The 15,944-nt window shown below is 44.1% G+C and overlaps 1 protein-coding gene across 1 annotated transcript in view; it reads right to left on the bottom strand.

Annotated features, from left to right (window-relative positions):
* LOC114684187 (Down syndrome cell adhesion molecule homolog) overlaps positions 1 to 15,944 on the bottom strand; it is a 394,930-nt gene that overhangs the window by 71,230 nt on the left and 307,756 nt on the right. Inside the window, exon 4 of the mRNA XM_028858685.2 lies at positions 2,057 to 2,203. Coding sequence (XP_028714518.2) covers positions 2,057 to 2,203 — 147 coding nt within the window. The remainder of the gene's footprint in view (positions 1 to 2,056; positions 2,204 to 15,944) is intronic.

The raw sequence follows: 15,944 nt of genomic DNA, 5'->3' as shown, positions 1-15,944 counted from the left end.
AGGAGAAAGTAAGGGGACCATGAGCACTGAGAGAGAAGCCAGTCTCTCCTGTTCCAGATTCCAGCATGCTTATTTCAAGTATCCCCCAAGCCTCACTGTCCTGAGTCAACCTGTCCCCTGGCTCTGGAATGTGGTAAGGGCAAAACAGCAAACAGTCAAGGGGATTAATCGTTGCACCACTGAGAACAGATAGAAGGCAAACTACTTCCAACCCAGGTCACTATACTTATCCCATAATATAAACGTGCCTGCAGTGGGAATGAGAAGCCAGAAGTTCAGGCATGGGAAGCTCGGCCATGGAGAGAGAGCTCAATGACAACTCCAGCTGATGCCTCAACTTTCCCAGTTGGCTTCTGCTGAATGATGTGAGTACCCAATCTAATGACGTCATCTTTATCTATTGCTATTTGCTCTTTCACCCAGAAACCTTGTTATAGGAGGCATTCTGCTGTCCCTAGAACTCTCACAATTAGGAGCTAGAGCCAACTAACCAAAGAGGGCTTCCCTACTAGACATTTTGCTGTGTGTTTATACACCCCTTGTTTAATATACTTTTGTCTGTGCTCTCTATCAGACCACTCTAGTCATGCCTGCTGGGTGTGAGCATCTGCTTCTCTCTACCCACCTCCTGTTTATTCCTTTACTTTTGCTTGCTACCTGTGTATCAAACTCACCATTCAGAACACAAAGCATCACTGTCATAAGCCATTCTAGACTGCACGGAACAGAGGGCAAGGCTCATCCTGGCTTAGGTTTCAGAGGGATTTCAGTCTGGGGTGCACAGCTGTAGAGTGCACAGTGGCACCTTCTCACACCACAGCAGAACAGGAAATGGAGAGTAGACTGGAAGCAGAGGCAGGCTCTGACTGCAAAGGCCAGGCCTGAGACCTTAGTACCCTACTTCAGCCTCCTGAGATCCACCTCTTAAGGTTTTCTCTCCCATTTCCCAGGGAACAAGTGTCCAAAATATAAGCCTACAGTTGACTTCTGAAAACTACAACATTCTGCTTCTGGACCTCAGAGGCCCATGGCCATCCTACAATACAAGATGAATTTAGTATAACTTTAAGAGTCTCCCTAAGTTTCACAGTCCCAACATGGTTCAAATGTACAGTGTTTCTCTAGAAACTAAAGGCAATGTCTTCACTGTGGGCCTCTGTAAGCATTGTACCTCAAAAGGGAAAGACAGAGTCTAGCAAGTTAAGAGAGGACCAAAACCCGTCCAAATTCTAGTATGGTAAACACCAAATCCTGTGGTTCTCTGGCCTGTATCCAAGGCGAGAGCTCAAATAGTCTTGCACATCTCTGTTGTTGTAGCCTTGGCCTCCTGCATCACACATGACTTCCTTCTGGGGCCAGTCCAACCCAGCACCTGCAGCTTCCCAAGAAAGATCTCCCACATTCCTGGCATCTCTGACACTCTGGGGACGCACTGCAACGGGAGCTTCACCTTCCCACCTTCATGTGTAGTCTTCTGCACGGAACCTGACCACACTACACATTGTCTGGCTTTCCAAGCTTTTCTTTAAAATGTTGGTATAAATCTCCATGCTCTCCTGACTCCTGTACCTGACAAAAGTAGGGCCGACACCATGTTCTGACGCCTACTTAAGGAGTAGCCATGAACCGTGTCCACAGCAGCTTCTGAGTGCCTAGGTGGCTGGCCTGAAATGAACTCTTCAAAGTCCTGAAAAGAGCTTTGTCCCAGCAGGGCCTTTGTGACTAGTAGGACTGGAAGCAGGCTGGGGCTGGCTGTGTCCCTCAATGAAAAACAAAAACGTATAAATATGTAAGACAAGGGCACAGAACACACCTTCCAAAACTGAAAATCATTTCAGTCAAAAGAAGGTACAGTCTCCTAAACTGTAAAATGAGTTGGAGTATTTGTGTTTGTATTGCTATGTGGATGCTGGCTTAAAAGACACTTGTGACCTATAAAATTCGAGGCAAAAACTGCAGGTTTCCACTTTGTTACAAATCCTTCCATCTGGATAAGACATCAAGAACTAACAGAAGGGTAGCAAAGAAAGCCACAGCCCTGGGAGAGCGCTCTCACCTGATACGAACAGTCTAGCGCTGTTACTTTGTCTCGTCTCCCCCGTGTATCTGTGCCGCGTGATGCAGCGGTAGTTGTACAGTCCATCCTCGTTCTGTACATCTTTAATATACAAGGCTCCCGTGGATGTGATGAGAAATCTAGATCCTGAAACAGAGAGAAGCAAGGGCTTCATGAAAACATGGTAGAAACAGACCCCTAACAACTTAGCATTAAATCTGTAGATCAGTGTGTCTCTCCACCCTCATCAGAAAAGCTTCATTACGAAGTAGACATGGTTAACACAGAGGCCCACAAGACAAGGGGCAGAGAATGAGACTTCAGAATGCTCATCTGTAAACAAAACACATACTCCTTACCCCTCCCCAATAGCTGAGGGGTCTTGCAGAAGAGGGGTCATCCTGTAAGAGCCAGAGGCACTGGATGGCTACAAGTATCTCTGGATACAGCAGGGCAGATGCAGGAAAGCTGTGACAGCTTGAATAAAACCTGGCCAAGCTCAAACCAGACCAAATCCCAGCATAGGGGGGAGCTGGGCACAAAGTTCCGCTTCTAACTGAGGAGCTACTGGTGACTGGCTGGGAGAGGGAGGGTCAGTTTTCTTTAAGAGGGCAGCCCCTTGTAAGTCAACCACTCTGTAGGGGAAGACCATACATCCAAGAATATATGGGCAGCACAAATTGGATTTGAAGTTTGAAAAATAAAATAGAACACAAAGTTTGGTGGGTAGGAAAATGATTGGATCTGGGAGGATTTGGGGGTGGGAGGAGTATGATCAAAATGCATTGTCTGAGATTCTTAAAGAATTAATAGAAAAAATTAAAAATAAATTGAAAAAAAAAACTTGACCACATTAACAAAGTCCTCTGAGAATTACTTATTCACTCAAAGAATCTTCTCACAATGATTAAAAGCTGTTATGTATTTACTTAGGGGTCCAATCTGTTTCAGCTTTTCAACCAGAGTAAACTGGTATGTTTTCTTTATTATATTATGTACATACTGTCTAGATAATTTTGCTTTACTTTCTTCAAAAGAAAGCAATGAGAAATCTTTTACCTCCTATTGTGTGTCATTGTATGGCAAGTACCACAAGTACCTCTTATTGATATATACTGTGCAGAACAGAAACATGTTTTCATTTTCAACATATTTTACATGGTTGTGTAATGCTCCAGTAACACCTTCTTTTGAAGTGCAGTGACAGACAAGAGGACAAAGGGGAAACATGTAGATTCTGTCATCTTCTGAGCATGGAGCATTTCCCGGAGAACTGGCAGGCCATCATCTGGGAAGACATACGTGGATGGCCATCTGTGACGGCTCTTTAGCAGGGGAGGAGTGAGTCCATGGTGGCAGGACCAGTGCTGCACTGGTCCTGGGTACGATCCCTCTGCACTGCTAACTTGGCACATGAAGAAGACTCATAGGACATTATTTCAGGAGAACTGGAATCTTCTATTGCTGCGAACACTTTCTGAGAAGTTTAGAGAACAGGGAAGGAGCTGACCTAGCTCTTCTTTTATGACCTCTCCTTTGCCACTAGCCACTGAATTCCATCTTGAAATTGATCGACATTTAAAAACTGAAAACAAGGTAGAAGAATAGAGGCTTTTCATCATCAGAGAGCATGAGAGCCTATGGCTTCTGGGTCATCTCAACTTCAAGGTGTGTGGAACCCTTAGGGGACAAAGAGAACTGAGCAAAGCCCCATGATGCATTGTCTCCATGGTGTCAAAGACTCCTCTATTGTCCCCTGGCTTTCTGCTGCACTCAAGAGAGGCTCTTGAGCCACGTGCAAGGATGGTTTGTTCAAACTCTTCCATGGGTTATAAACTTCTTTTGACATAAGCAAATAAGCAAACATGGATTATTAGAGGCAATAAAATATGTCACCCCCCTCTCTCTCTTACACTTACACACACACACACACACACACACACACACACACACACACACACACACCTTGACTCTTGAGAACTGCCTGGTAACACAATTGCCCAAAGGCAAATTTTACAGTTAACATTATTTTTTGGTGTAGGTTACATGGACAGACTATAGAGTTCTAATGGAAATACTTCTCAGCTATAGTTTGTAAATTCTGGCATGTCAGACACTCAGCAAACCAGAGTCACCAGGATAATGGCAGTGAGCAGTCTTTGACTTTGAGGTTGTCACTGTGAACATCATTGATGGCTGGATTGCACTATCTTGGTATCATGGGATGTCTGAGAAACACTTCTGCCTTCTCAACATATACTAAGTGGCTCCTGAGCTCTTCAGTGCTTAAGCCCCTGGACCTGATCTCCATCGCTCTTCTGCTTCTTGCTTCTCTGACTGTTGCCAGGGTTACCAGTATCCCTGTCCTCACACTTGTGTGATGTGTTTAGTGTCCGGAGTGAAGGAGCAGGTGTACAGTTATGACTCTGAATAGGCTGTTGGGAGTTCTTGAGCCGCCTTGCAGTCACTTAATGTGAGTGTTATTCTAGGGCCACTAAAATACGTCTGTGACAAAGCCCTCATCCCGCTGGCCTGCCTAGATGTGCCAAACAGGTTGATGGGGGTATTTCTATCTAGAGATACAGGATTATCTCAGAAACTGGACATTTGCATAGTAGTGGCACTGCAGGACCCCTTAGGATGGGGGGTTCTACATCCATGTGCTTCCGTGTTGTGGTGCTGAGGTGTGGAAAGCCCACAGGGCAATGAAGCTAAGCCGTGGTCTGGTCCAGTTGCACCAAAGGCACAGATTAAAAACATCAGATGCACAAGAGCTCTGTTTTAATGTAGTATGGGTAGTAGAAAGGCTCAGGTTTAACAGCTAAGCTGCAAAAAGCTTGTGTGTGTTGAGCTGATTATCAATGCTCCTGTGCTATGTGTGGGTGAGCAGGTAACCAGGGCCCAGCAGCATGCTCATCCCTTGAGTTAGCAACCATCAGAGCTCCAGGAATGCAAACTATCATAAGCCACAGCCATATCATTAAGGAGCTTCTATCCTAAACAGCCTTGAGTCTTAGGATTAAAAATATGAAGAATAAGAGAAAAGAAGTTGGAATTTATCCCCAAACCTGTATGTTTTCTTTATAACAGTCTAAATGTTTAACTACAGCCAGTATGATATCTAGTATTAATTGATATGCTCACTCTATTTGGCTACTTTGGATCAGTCTCTAATAAATAATCAATTTGAAAGCTCTTTTCAATGGTATGAGGTAGACCAAGCTTCCTTACTTTGAGAGATCTCTTAGGGTCACAGAGAAAACCCAGGGTCCAGAATCCAACAGATATGAACAATAAGCTATCTTGTCACTTTCCTGCCATGTGGTGTCATTCAAGACATTCAACTCTCTAGACTTTGGTCTGTTCTTCTAAGACAGGCAGGAGATCAGTTCTACTATTGAAGGTTGGCTGATGGTACAGATGTCAGGCAGACACCTCAATTTCCAGGTGATAGCAGATGGTCATAAGGTATTGTATATCCTGAAGTAACTATGAGAGAGTAAGCTTCAAACAGCTCATCATAAAGAAGTCTATGCATATGGGATATATGTAAATGAGCTCATTTTAATCATTTCACATTTTGTACACATATACATAGAAAAGATTATACCTCATAAATATGTGCAACTATGATTTGTTAACTAAAATAGTATTGATAAGAATAAGTAAAAATAAACAGAATCATTCTGATCTGATAGGCACTGATCAACATGTGTATCCAAGTTGTTCCCATGAACACTGACACAAACATGGTATGGTTCCTTTTTTAAAGGTATTTTTTATTTAACGTATATCTCTCACCTCCATTCTTAGCTCTTTGAGAGTTTTGAGTTTCATACATGATGATTGGCCTTGCAAGACATGCTCACTGGTGTAGCAGTGAAACAGACCACACAGGAGTACCCAACCACTTTCTGACTGGATGTAAGCCCAACACCACAAGATAAAACCCAAACCTGATATCTTATCAGGGCCAAGGGCATATGGCTAGATAGATAATAGGAAGAACCTAGCACTATTGTACTGCTAAATGGACACAATATTAAACTGACTCCTAACGACTCATTATTCCCTTAAATCAATACACCTCTCGCCCAGTATCTGAGAAAATTCTGTTTTCAGCAGATAGTGACTTACACCGAGACCACGACTTTCCAGGGCACAGAGAATAAGAGACTACAGAATCTCAGCCCTAAAGGGAATATGTGTGCCACCCCCACCCTCTAAGGCTCAGGGATCATTGTAGAAGAGGGAGCTGAGTGCAAGAGCTAAGGGTGGTGGGTGACTACTAGAAGGTATCGCACTTAGCAGGGCAGCTGCACATCGGGTCTCACAGTAGTTCATTGTTATGGTTTCAATCACAAGAGGCAAACTCACTTACTAGAAAAGTCTAACCATGGAAATGACATGGAAGAGACTTATACCACAGTTCTGCCATTTGACCATGAGTACAGCTCAGCAAAATGCTGCCCTAGCATGCATGAAGTCCTGGTTTTTGATCCCCAGCACCACAAATATACATGTGTATGAATATGGTATGGTATATGTGCATATGTTCACATATGTGTATGTGCATATATATTTGTGTGTATGTATTTCTGTCTTTTGGTGTCAACATGGCGAAATGTGTGCCAATCCCATGAGCCAGTGTTATATGACCTGGCTGTGTTTTCTGGGGTAATAAAAGATGTAATATGTCCAATAACATTTTTATACATCCCAATGACAGGCTGTGGGTCAGGAGAGTCACATAGACATCTGTTAGACATTGAATGCATATCCATCTAAATTGCATACAGAGACACTCTAACCTACAGTGTGATAGTACTTGGAAGTAATGGTTTGAGAAGGCAATTAGGTTATATGAGAGCATGTGGGTGGGGCTCTGCCATGGGGTTTGTGCCCTCATATGAAGAGGAAGTAAAGCAAGCTCATCCTCTCTGTGGTGAGAATACACAGTGAGGAAGCAGCTACCTACAAGCCAGAAAGGGGTGTTCAATAAGAAATGATTCATCAGACACCCTCCAAAACTGTGAAATAAGAACTATATAACTGTTATTTAAGCCATTTATTTAGTGCAATTTTATCACAACAGCTGTCTTCAGAAGCCTTTGCATCTGTCCAGAGGAATCGTGGTGGGAAGTCAGGGGCTTTCTCTGATGTCATTGTCATGTTGCTTCAACTGGCAGACATAATACGTACTATTTGAACATGAGGTACGTGTCAAGAAGTCCTGAAAATTAGTTATTCTGCACCCCTCATAGTGCAGCCAATAGCAGGGCTCTCTTTTCCAACCTCTAGAGTAGTTATTGATCCATCTGCATGCCTGCTTTGCACTGCATGATGCGTGTGTAGAGATACTTAGTGCTAGGCCTGCATCTCCAGCCCATTTCCCACTCAACATTCAGGATTTTTGCAACCATAAAGACAGAGAATTGACATCTCTAGATATTGTGATGAAGTTCTACCACATCAAATCGTCCCTAGGTGTCAAGATGGAGTCCCATCACACCAGGTCACATGTGCTACCTATGGAGGATTGTACTGTAACCATACCCTGTAGACTCTCCTCTATTCCTCCCTCTCCTATCAAACCTGAAACTCCCCCCTTCTTTCACGTGCTCTCCTCAGAATCTTTGAGCCCCATGCTCCCTAGATGCCTCCTTTTGTATACTCCTAGTCTCAGCTCCTACATTGAGTTTTTAGCAGTGTTGTTCACATTCTCTGTGCCCAAGACCTCTCCTTACCCAGGCTGAGCTTTATCATATATTGATGGGAATTAATGTTGTTCATACATATGACTCTGGTTCAGTGTCCTTCTCCTCCACTCAGAATAGCAAGGCATCATTGCATGTTGTTCAACTTCTTATCCCCATTACCCAGAACAGCATGTGGTTATACCATCCATCTATTTGTTAAATAGATATCCATGTAAAGCAATCTGTCATCATTGCTGCATTTAAAATTCTTTCCTAGGCTCGGGAACAGCTCAGTAGTGAAGAGCTTGCCAGACAACCATGAGGAGTATGGTTTGGATCTCTAGAATCCACAAGCAGGTGTGGTGGCAGCCTTAATCCTAGCACTCAGAAAGCAGAGACAGGGCATTTCAGGGCAGGCTGACTAGCTTGAGTAGCTAGAATCAACAACCAGATTTAGAAAGAGACCCTGTCTCAGAAAATAAAGTGGGGAGTGATCAAGGAAGACACTGAACATCCAACTTGAGTCTTCACACATATGTGCACACACATGCCCGTGCTCCAGATTACATGTGTGCCTACTACATACAAACAGGCACACAGATATACATACATACACAGCAATACATATACACATGTAAAAACATCTTCTATTTAGTTTTAGGTAAAATGAGAGAAAGCTAAGATATACCATTTTATAATCAAACATGATTATTTTCTCATGTACAATCCACAAGAAAATACTTCGCCCCTCTCCTGGAATGATCTCAGTTTATTACCTGAAAGCAAGCCCATTTTAGAATTTGGATATTAATTATTCTTTCATTAGACTCTCTGGCTTTTTGCTGTGCAGCTGGGCTAGGTCTTCAATGGGGCTGGTACAATTTACAGAAAGATTTTTAAAAGCATGCTTGATTTTTTTCTCTCCAAACCATTTCTTCAGTTTGCTTTCTTTCTTCTTTGCTACTTCCGTCTGAACTGAGCCAATAATAATTAAAAGAGCAGATGGCTCTGCTAATCAGATGCTGCTTGGTAATGCCACATAAAGAACCTGTCTAGGCTTTGCCTGCCACCTCGCTCCGACAGCTGCACCCCCAAATGACAGAACTTTCCCTAGGTTCCTCGAGACAGTTTGCACAGCAGCGTCAGGAAATCAGGGGACCGGAGTCAGAATCTAAGTTCTAAGTCTATATGGTTAGGAGCTGATCCTGGAAATGAATGTATAACTTTTTAGAAATGGGAACGCTCAAATAGCATTAACTAAATTAGAAGGGGAAATAGGGTGACTTTCAAGCTTTCAATTTCTCTTAGTTCAGATGTAGGTCAGAGAGGAATTAGACTCCCGGCAGGGCTCTTCTGTGCCCTCTGCTCTCTGTGTTAGAGACACCAGCAGGAGCTGCAGATGGGACCTCAGAGAACAGCCTGAGGACGATGGCTCCTTGAAGAACTGCATTGGCAGCTTCATCTGGGAGAGCTGAAGGAGGGGTGAATTAAGATGACTGGTATGGAGGTACGGCTAAAACATTCTTCATCTAACATTATATGCCGAAGTTCTCCAAATATGACCTTATTTGGAAACCAGGTCATTGTAGATGGGCTACTTCAGGATGAAGTCACACTGTCGTGAGAGAGCCCTGATGCCCTGTGACTGGGATCCTCATAGGAAGTGAAAATTCTGGCACAGAAATACCTGAGTACAACAGGAATCCTCATCAAGCCAGAAGATACTATGTTCTCAGTGAGGGCCAGAAAAGACCTCTGGGTGGGTGAGGGGCTCTGTTGCAGGAGAGGTCCCTAGAGAGCATGACTGACTGAAGCAGGCTGCACAGGAGCTGGTCTGTGTGTGGAGGAGCAGCCTGTCTCAGAGACTGATGTTCAGAACACTCACATGAGGGAATAAGAGAAGAGGGCCAAGACATGACCCAGCAAAGGAGGGGGCAGGAGACAGGGGCCCAGGGCAGTGACCAGGAGGCCACAGAAGGGAGACTTTGGAAACCACAGTTGCTACTGCAGCCTCAGCCCTGTGCTTTCCTACTGCATGACCTGGGATGTGCATAGAGCTTAGGGTCTGGCTTTCCTCATCTGCACCAGGGCTACGTCAGGGTGATGTTATCTTCTTGGAAGCATTGTTGCATGAAGTGAGAACTTGGAAGAAAGCCAGGCTGTGTCACCATCTATCTAAGAAAGATTCTATTTCTAGACCAATAATAACATTAAATATCCAGCTTCAACAGCTATCAATGTACAAAGTAAGTGTAAAGAACGCTCTAAACTGCCGGGCGTTGGTGGTGCACACCTTTAATCCCAGCACTCGGGAGGCAGAGCCAGGCGGATCTCTGTGAGTTCGAGGCCAGCCTGGGCTACCAAGTGAGCTCCAGGAAAGGCGCAAAGCTGCACAGAGAAACCCTGTCTCAAAAAAAAAAAAAAAAAGAACGCTCTAAACTATTCCCCAGAACAAAGTCAAAGACTAGGTTAAATGATAAGATGCCACATTCTAAGAACAGATGATCTGATATTATGAAAATGTCAATTTTCTGAAAATGAAAGAAAGCAATTGATCTTCCTCCCTTTCTAAACTGCATTGATTAAAATATGCTACTCCCACCAAGGAGATTAGAAAAATCAATAAGACATTTGAGAATATGTAATCTTGGTGAGGGTGAAGGGAAATGAACATATCTTACAGAGTATTTCTTGGGACCAACTCATGTGATTATTTTTAGTCATAAGTATTGTACATACTTCAACCCAGTGGGTCCTCTACAAGACTCTGTCCAAAGTAAATCCTCAGACACAGCCACATATTAATAGATAGCACTGAACTGTAGTGCCCTCTGACTCTTTAGAAACAGTAGAATGCTAACTGAGGGGTAACTGAGTAAAACAATTAATATGCTCAAACTCACAGTGATTGAAAGGAGAGTAAGGCAGAGCTACCACAGTTCTGGAAAGATCTCCAAGGCAGTCTAGAGTAATAACAACATGATACGTAGATCAACAAACTACATATGTATGTGTCTAAGCATAAATTTGATTATGCAAATGAACACAGGTATTGAAGTAGCAGATATTTGCTGAAGTGAGCTGGGAGAGGAGCTCACACCCCATGCTCTCTTACACACTCTAGTAGCCTGCTCCTAGAGGAGTCTGGGGGTGTGGCACATGGCACATGCAGACCAAAGGCCTGGTAGCTTAGAGACATAGGATAATCAGGAAGGCTGGGATAGGCAAGGTGTGTCGAAGGTGACTTGATTTTCTCTTGCTTTCCAAGCTGGTCTACTGGTGGGTGCAGATGTAGCAGAGAGGGATGCCTCCAACATTCCTTTGACCTTTGTTATCCCTGCCCTCCAAACACCTAACTGGCCATGCTCCCACCTCCTCACCACCCACGGCTGCTTCGCACCCTACGACTTTGCACCTAACTGCATTCACCATCATGGTTCTTCAGTCAGAATGTCAGCCACGACAGAGGCCTCAGGGAGCAAAGCCACCCTCTTGCTTCCCCTGGTTCTGCCCTTCCCCTTACTCTCTGCATTAAATGATTGGACATTCAAGATACACAGATCCTGTGGTCCCCCCTGCCCCACCCCACCCCCGAAGAGGAGGAGGCATTCGAGTCCAGGCAGTGACCTCACCTTGCCACTACTCTTTGCTGTAATCTGTGCTGTTGAAGAAAGCATCATCAAGGCAGCCAATGCACAGCACAGGCCAGGCTGCCTGGAAAAGTCACGGCACTGGAAGTAATGATACACTATAGTGGGGGCATGTGGACGCCTAGGCTGGCTTCTAAGTCCAGAGTCCTCCAGCACAGACATGTTAAAACACTCTGGAAGCAATCTCACAAAGACATTTTCCTCCTGTAACTAAGATTTGCTCAGTGTACTTCTCCCACAGTTAAATGAGGCTCAATTACACACTGCTAATTTAAGCCTGCATACTGCATTCAACTGTGCACCTAATTACCCTGTTTAGTTTGTTAATGATCAGAGCTTTGCCTGTGCAGATCTTGGAGTCTACCATTAATCTTTACTCTAGTTAGATTTCTCGTGATTTTTTTTCCAGAATATATCCTTCCAAAAAAATTAGATTTTAAAGGGATTATTTAAGGATTAACACCACCACCACCAAAGACGCTCAAACAACTTACACAGTTCTCATTCATTCGTATGAGGAGGGGACACTTGTCACTCGCTATGGGCCACTCATGTCCAGGGGAAAATGTTTTAGTTGGAGACAAGAATAGCAATTAGACAAAGGAGAGAAAAGTGAACAGTGGTTGGTGCATAAGTGCAAAAAAGAACTAAGAAATGAGCCAGAAGAGAGTGAGTGCTTCCTCAAGAGGGAGAGGGGCCAAGGGGGAGAAAGAGAGAGAGGAGAGAGAGGGGGGAGAGGGGAAGAGAGAGAGAGAGAAAGAGAGAGAGAGAGAGAGAGAGAGAGAGGGAGGGAGGGAGGGAGAGAGAGAGAGAGAGAGAGAGAGAGAGAGAGAGAGAGAGAGAGAACAAGCAGAGGAGAGAGATATGACTTGTGACTTGAAGGGAGTTTGGCAGGGTAGAGAATCCAAGGGCACTAGGGAGGCTAGACATGATCAAAGCTTAATGTAGACAAAGGAGGGAATCCTATCCATCTGTATAATTACGCAGTCATCATAATTTTTAAAATAAATACTTCTAAAAAGTTAAATCTAGATAGTTATAACTATTAAAAGCAACATGTTCAAAAACGAACGAACGGTGGAAGGAACTGAAGGGGAGCGCGGAACCTCAGGGATGGCCTCTCCAGCTCTCAACAGAACAAGCCACTGTCCATGTGCAGCCATGTTGGCCTCTTTCTGCCGCTGTGATAAAATACCAAGGCAACAACAGCTCAGGGGAGGAAGGGTTTCTTCTGTTTACAGAGTGGATACAGTCCCTCATAGCAGTGGGAGCCTACCAACTGCCTGGCGGTCAGAAAGCCGACGACAACAGGAAGGGCCACGCTGCACACCTCCAAAGCCCACCCCAGGGATGCACTTTCTCCAGCAAGGCTCCATCTCCTAATGCTTCCATAGTCTTCCCAAACAGCACCACCATGGGTGGGGGGCGGTGTTCAAATATGAGGGGGGCATTTCACATCCAAACCACAATGGAGCCTGTGATGTGCTGGGAGAGCTGTTCTATCTTCCTGGCTCCTCAGCCTCCTCAATGCCACTGATTCATTCAGAGAAAAAGCCACCAATGTCCATCCTGCTGCCTCCCGAAGGATGCCTCATGTGGTCTCTCCCTATTTAACACTTACTATCCTTCTTTCTGTAAACACAGGAAAACTGACCCATAGCTTAGAGTCTTTGGGAGATAATTGCATCAACCAGTAGTCAGTATATTTGCATATGTACATATATGGCTGGTTCTATTGACTTTACATTTCAAGGTAGCAATACAAATATTCTTTACACATACTTTGCTTTAGACAAACAGGGCTATTTGAAAGACAAAAAAGAAGTAGGAGTGTAGATGGGTTAGGTGATTGCAGGTAATCCTGAATGCAGTCCAAGAATAACCTGGTATTGTGAAGCTTTGCATCCATGTCTCTTCTGACACCAGGTAGGTAATATATTCTCAACATGAGAAAGGGGGCAACTGCTGGTTGCCAGAAAGGAAAGATGGAACGATCCAAAAGGATGAGGCCATTAGAAAATATCCGGTTGTGTGCATGCCGTTCCAGAAGGCCAGGCCAGAGAGTGAGGAGAGCATAGTGGTTGGGGATGTGGAAGCCGCACCTCTGCCTTGATGGGTGGGAGAAGAGTACCAAAAGCCCCAGGGTTTGAAGCCAGGGTGGAGGTAGGTGACTGCTATTTCCTGATGGTGAGACAAGAGGTAAAACACAATGAAATGGGCAAAATTGGGTGGAAAACAGGTGAGGCAGATACAGAACTCACAAAGGGTGGGGAATGCAGCCCACCATGGATGGCAGAGGATGGATGGAGAAAGTCAGAAAAAGCAGAAAACGGCTTTTAGGATATGGTTGAATTTTCCTGAGATAGGTTAATTCAGAGTTGGTCCTTTAAGGGGGAGCCCTGGTACCTCCCCCTGCTCTCCCCCAAGGCCTTTCTCCCATGTCTTAGCCTGGCAGGCATCTAACTTGAGGCTCTCATGCTTAGTACTTTATTTTTAGAGCCAAACCATGAACTCATTCCATTGTAAAGAGTGCCTTTCTCCACGGATTAGTCAGACCATGATCATTAATATTTTATGAGTCTATATACAATGTGTTCAGTTCCACCTAACGGCTTCCAAGAAGGGAAAAGCACACAAAAGAGTTAAAAATGGGGTGTGAGTTCCCTGCTCTGGAGAAAGCCCACCCTGTCTTTTTATTTCACTTTACATATTTTCCTTCCCATATATTTGCACTTAGAAACAGTTTATATTAGCTTTTATATCAGCAGGACACACTTTCTGTACCAGTTTTCTCTAGCAAGTCTCATATAGTAAAACCACTCTGTGCCCTTCACACACCCTCAGAGCAGAATATGGTAAAGTTGTCCATGCCTTTGATGCAATCCAACATGTTTTTAATAAAGGCAGAATTTCCCTACAGCAAAGATGAGTGAAAGTCCCCAGTGTTCCAAGATAATTCATCCTCTTCTTGAGATGGAGCGCAAAAGAGTTTCCTCAGATGTATATGTTACTCACCTTAATATCTCTGAAAATTACTCTCCTGTCATGTTGGGAAAACTTCAACTTGTCACTTAAATAAGAATAAAGTGAAGCCATTTTAAGTGACTTGCAGTGAGGCCATCTTTTTTTATTTCTTGATAGTAAATTTTAATTAGAGGATATCTTTTAAAATAACCAATATTTTATCCTAAGAAATAGTAAAATGAGGACCATAGAAAAGAGCATTATTTCTCTTAAGTGGGCACCACTTATTTTTTTTAAACTATGTATATGTGCATGTATTTGTGTGTACATCAACAACAAACTTCCATCGTTGATAGTTTAGTATTAATACTGATATTAAATACTTGGGCCAATCTCTCAGATCATGAATCTCACACACAATAGGCAGGAGCCTGACAACCACATCCCAGACAAGTCCTCCAATCATTTTAACCTTACAAACCTGGTAAGGATCTCACCACAGAAACTATAACTTCAGGCTTCCACGAGTTAAACCACACATCCCATTCTGAAGGGCTGTGACATGCTACAGTCACCGGAGGGACAGGAACTCCCCCAGAACCTTCTCATGTAGGCACAGATCATTACTGTTGCCTACATTGCCATTTGGGGACCTCCCTGCAGATTGTCACAGCACACCTATCATGGAAGGGGAAACTGGAGAGCTCAGGCTTGGGAGGATGGAGGAGCGAGAAGACAGGAGTTCAGGTGAGGGGAGCAAATGAGAATCTTATATCCTAAGAAGACAATCGTGCTCATTCTCCCAGGCAACTTAGTCAGGGGTCCTTGGGAAGGAACCCTTTGTCACCTGCCCATCACTGACTCCATCTCCCTTCCTTTTCAAAGTCTCTTGGAAAGATGCCGATGTGTGTGCTCGGGAGGAAGAAATTGATGGTGCCCCACGTAACATCTGCTTATCCAGTCTCCTTTGATGCCCATGCTCCATCTCACCCACGTTGGAACTCAGCCTCTGTGCTGGTGGGTGGGTAGATCTCAAATATTCAGCTAAAAGCTGAAAATGTTGTCCATGTGTTTTTCACTGCACAGGAGTGAAAATTCTAGTCTCTCAGTCAGCATTAGACAGCAGCAACTTTAGATGGACCTGTAATAGCCAGGTAAGAAGAAAGAGTCCTCCTTTTCCTCCTGACAGATGTGAAGGAGATTTTCATGACTCATGGAGAGAGGCTGGAAGAACTTGGATGAACTTCATTGCTGTGATAACCCTCTGCATGTCTGCCATTGGCTACACCATTCTCTAGGTGAAGAGGAGTTCAAGCCCAGTGTGAGCAACAGTGAGTTTGAAGAAGCTAGCCTAGGCTACATGAAACCTTAGCTAAAATAAAGCCCATGAGAAATGATATTTATACTTTTTCCACTAAAGGTGAAAAGAGGGATTTCTCCAAGGAAATAGCTTTATCATAGAAAAATGCCAAGGGATATAACACCGCTGTTGGATGATATCAATTGCAGAAATCACCAGGCCTGAACTGTGTGGAGCCCCGGCCCCTCCACGGCTGCTGCCATAGCTGTAGTTTG

This window comes from Peromyscus leucopus, chromosome 12 (assembly GCF_004664715.2).
Source record: "Peromyscus leucopus breed LL Stock chromosome 12, UCI_PerLeu_2.1, whole genome shotgun sequence".
Lineage (NCBI taxonomy): Eukaryota > Metazoa > Chordata > Mammalia > Rodentia > Cricetidae > Peromyscus > Peromyscus leucopus.
This window is presented reverse-complemented; position numbering and strand designations above follow the sequence as displayed.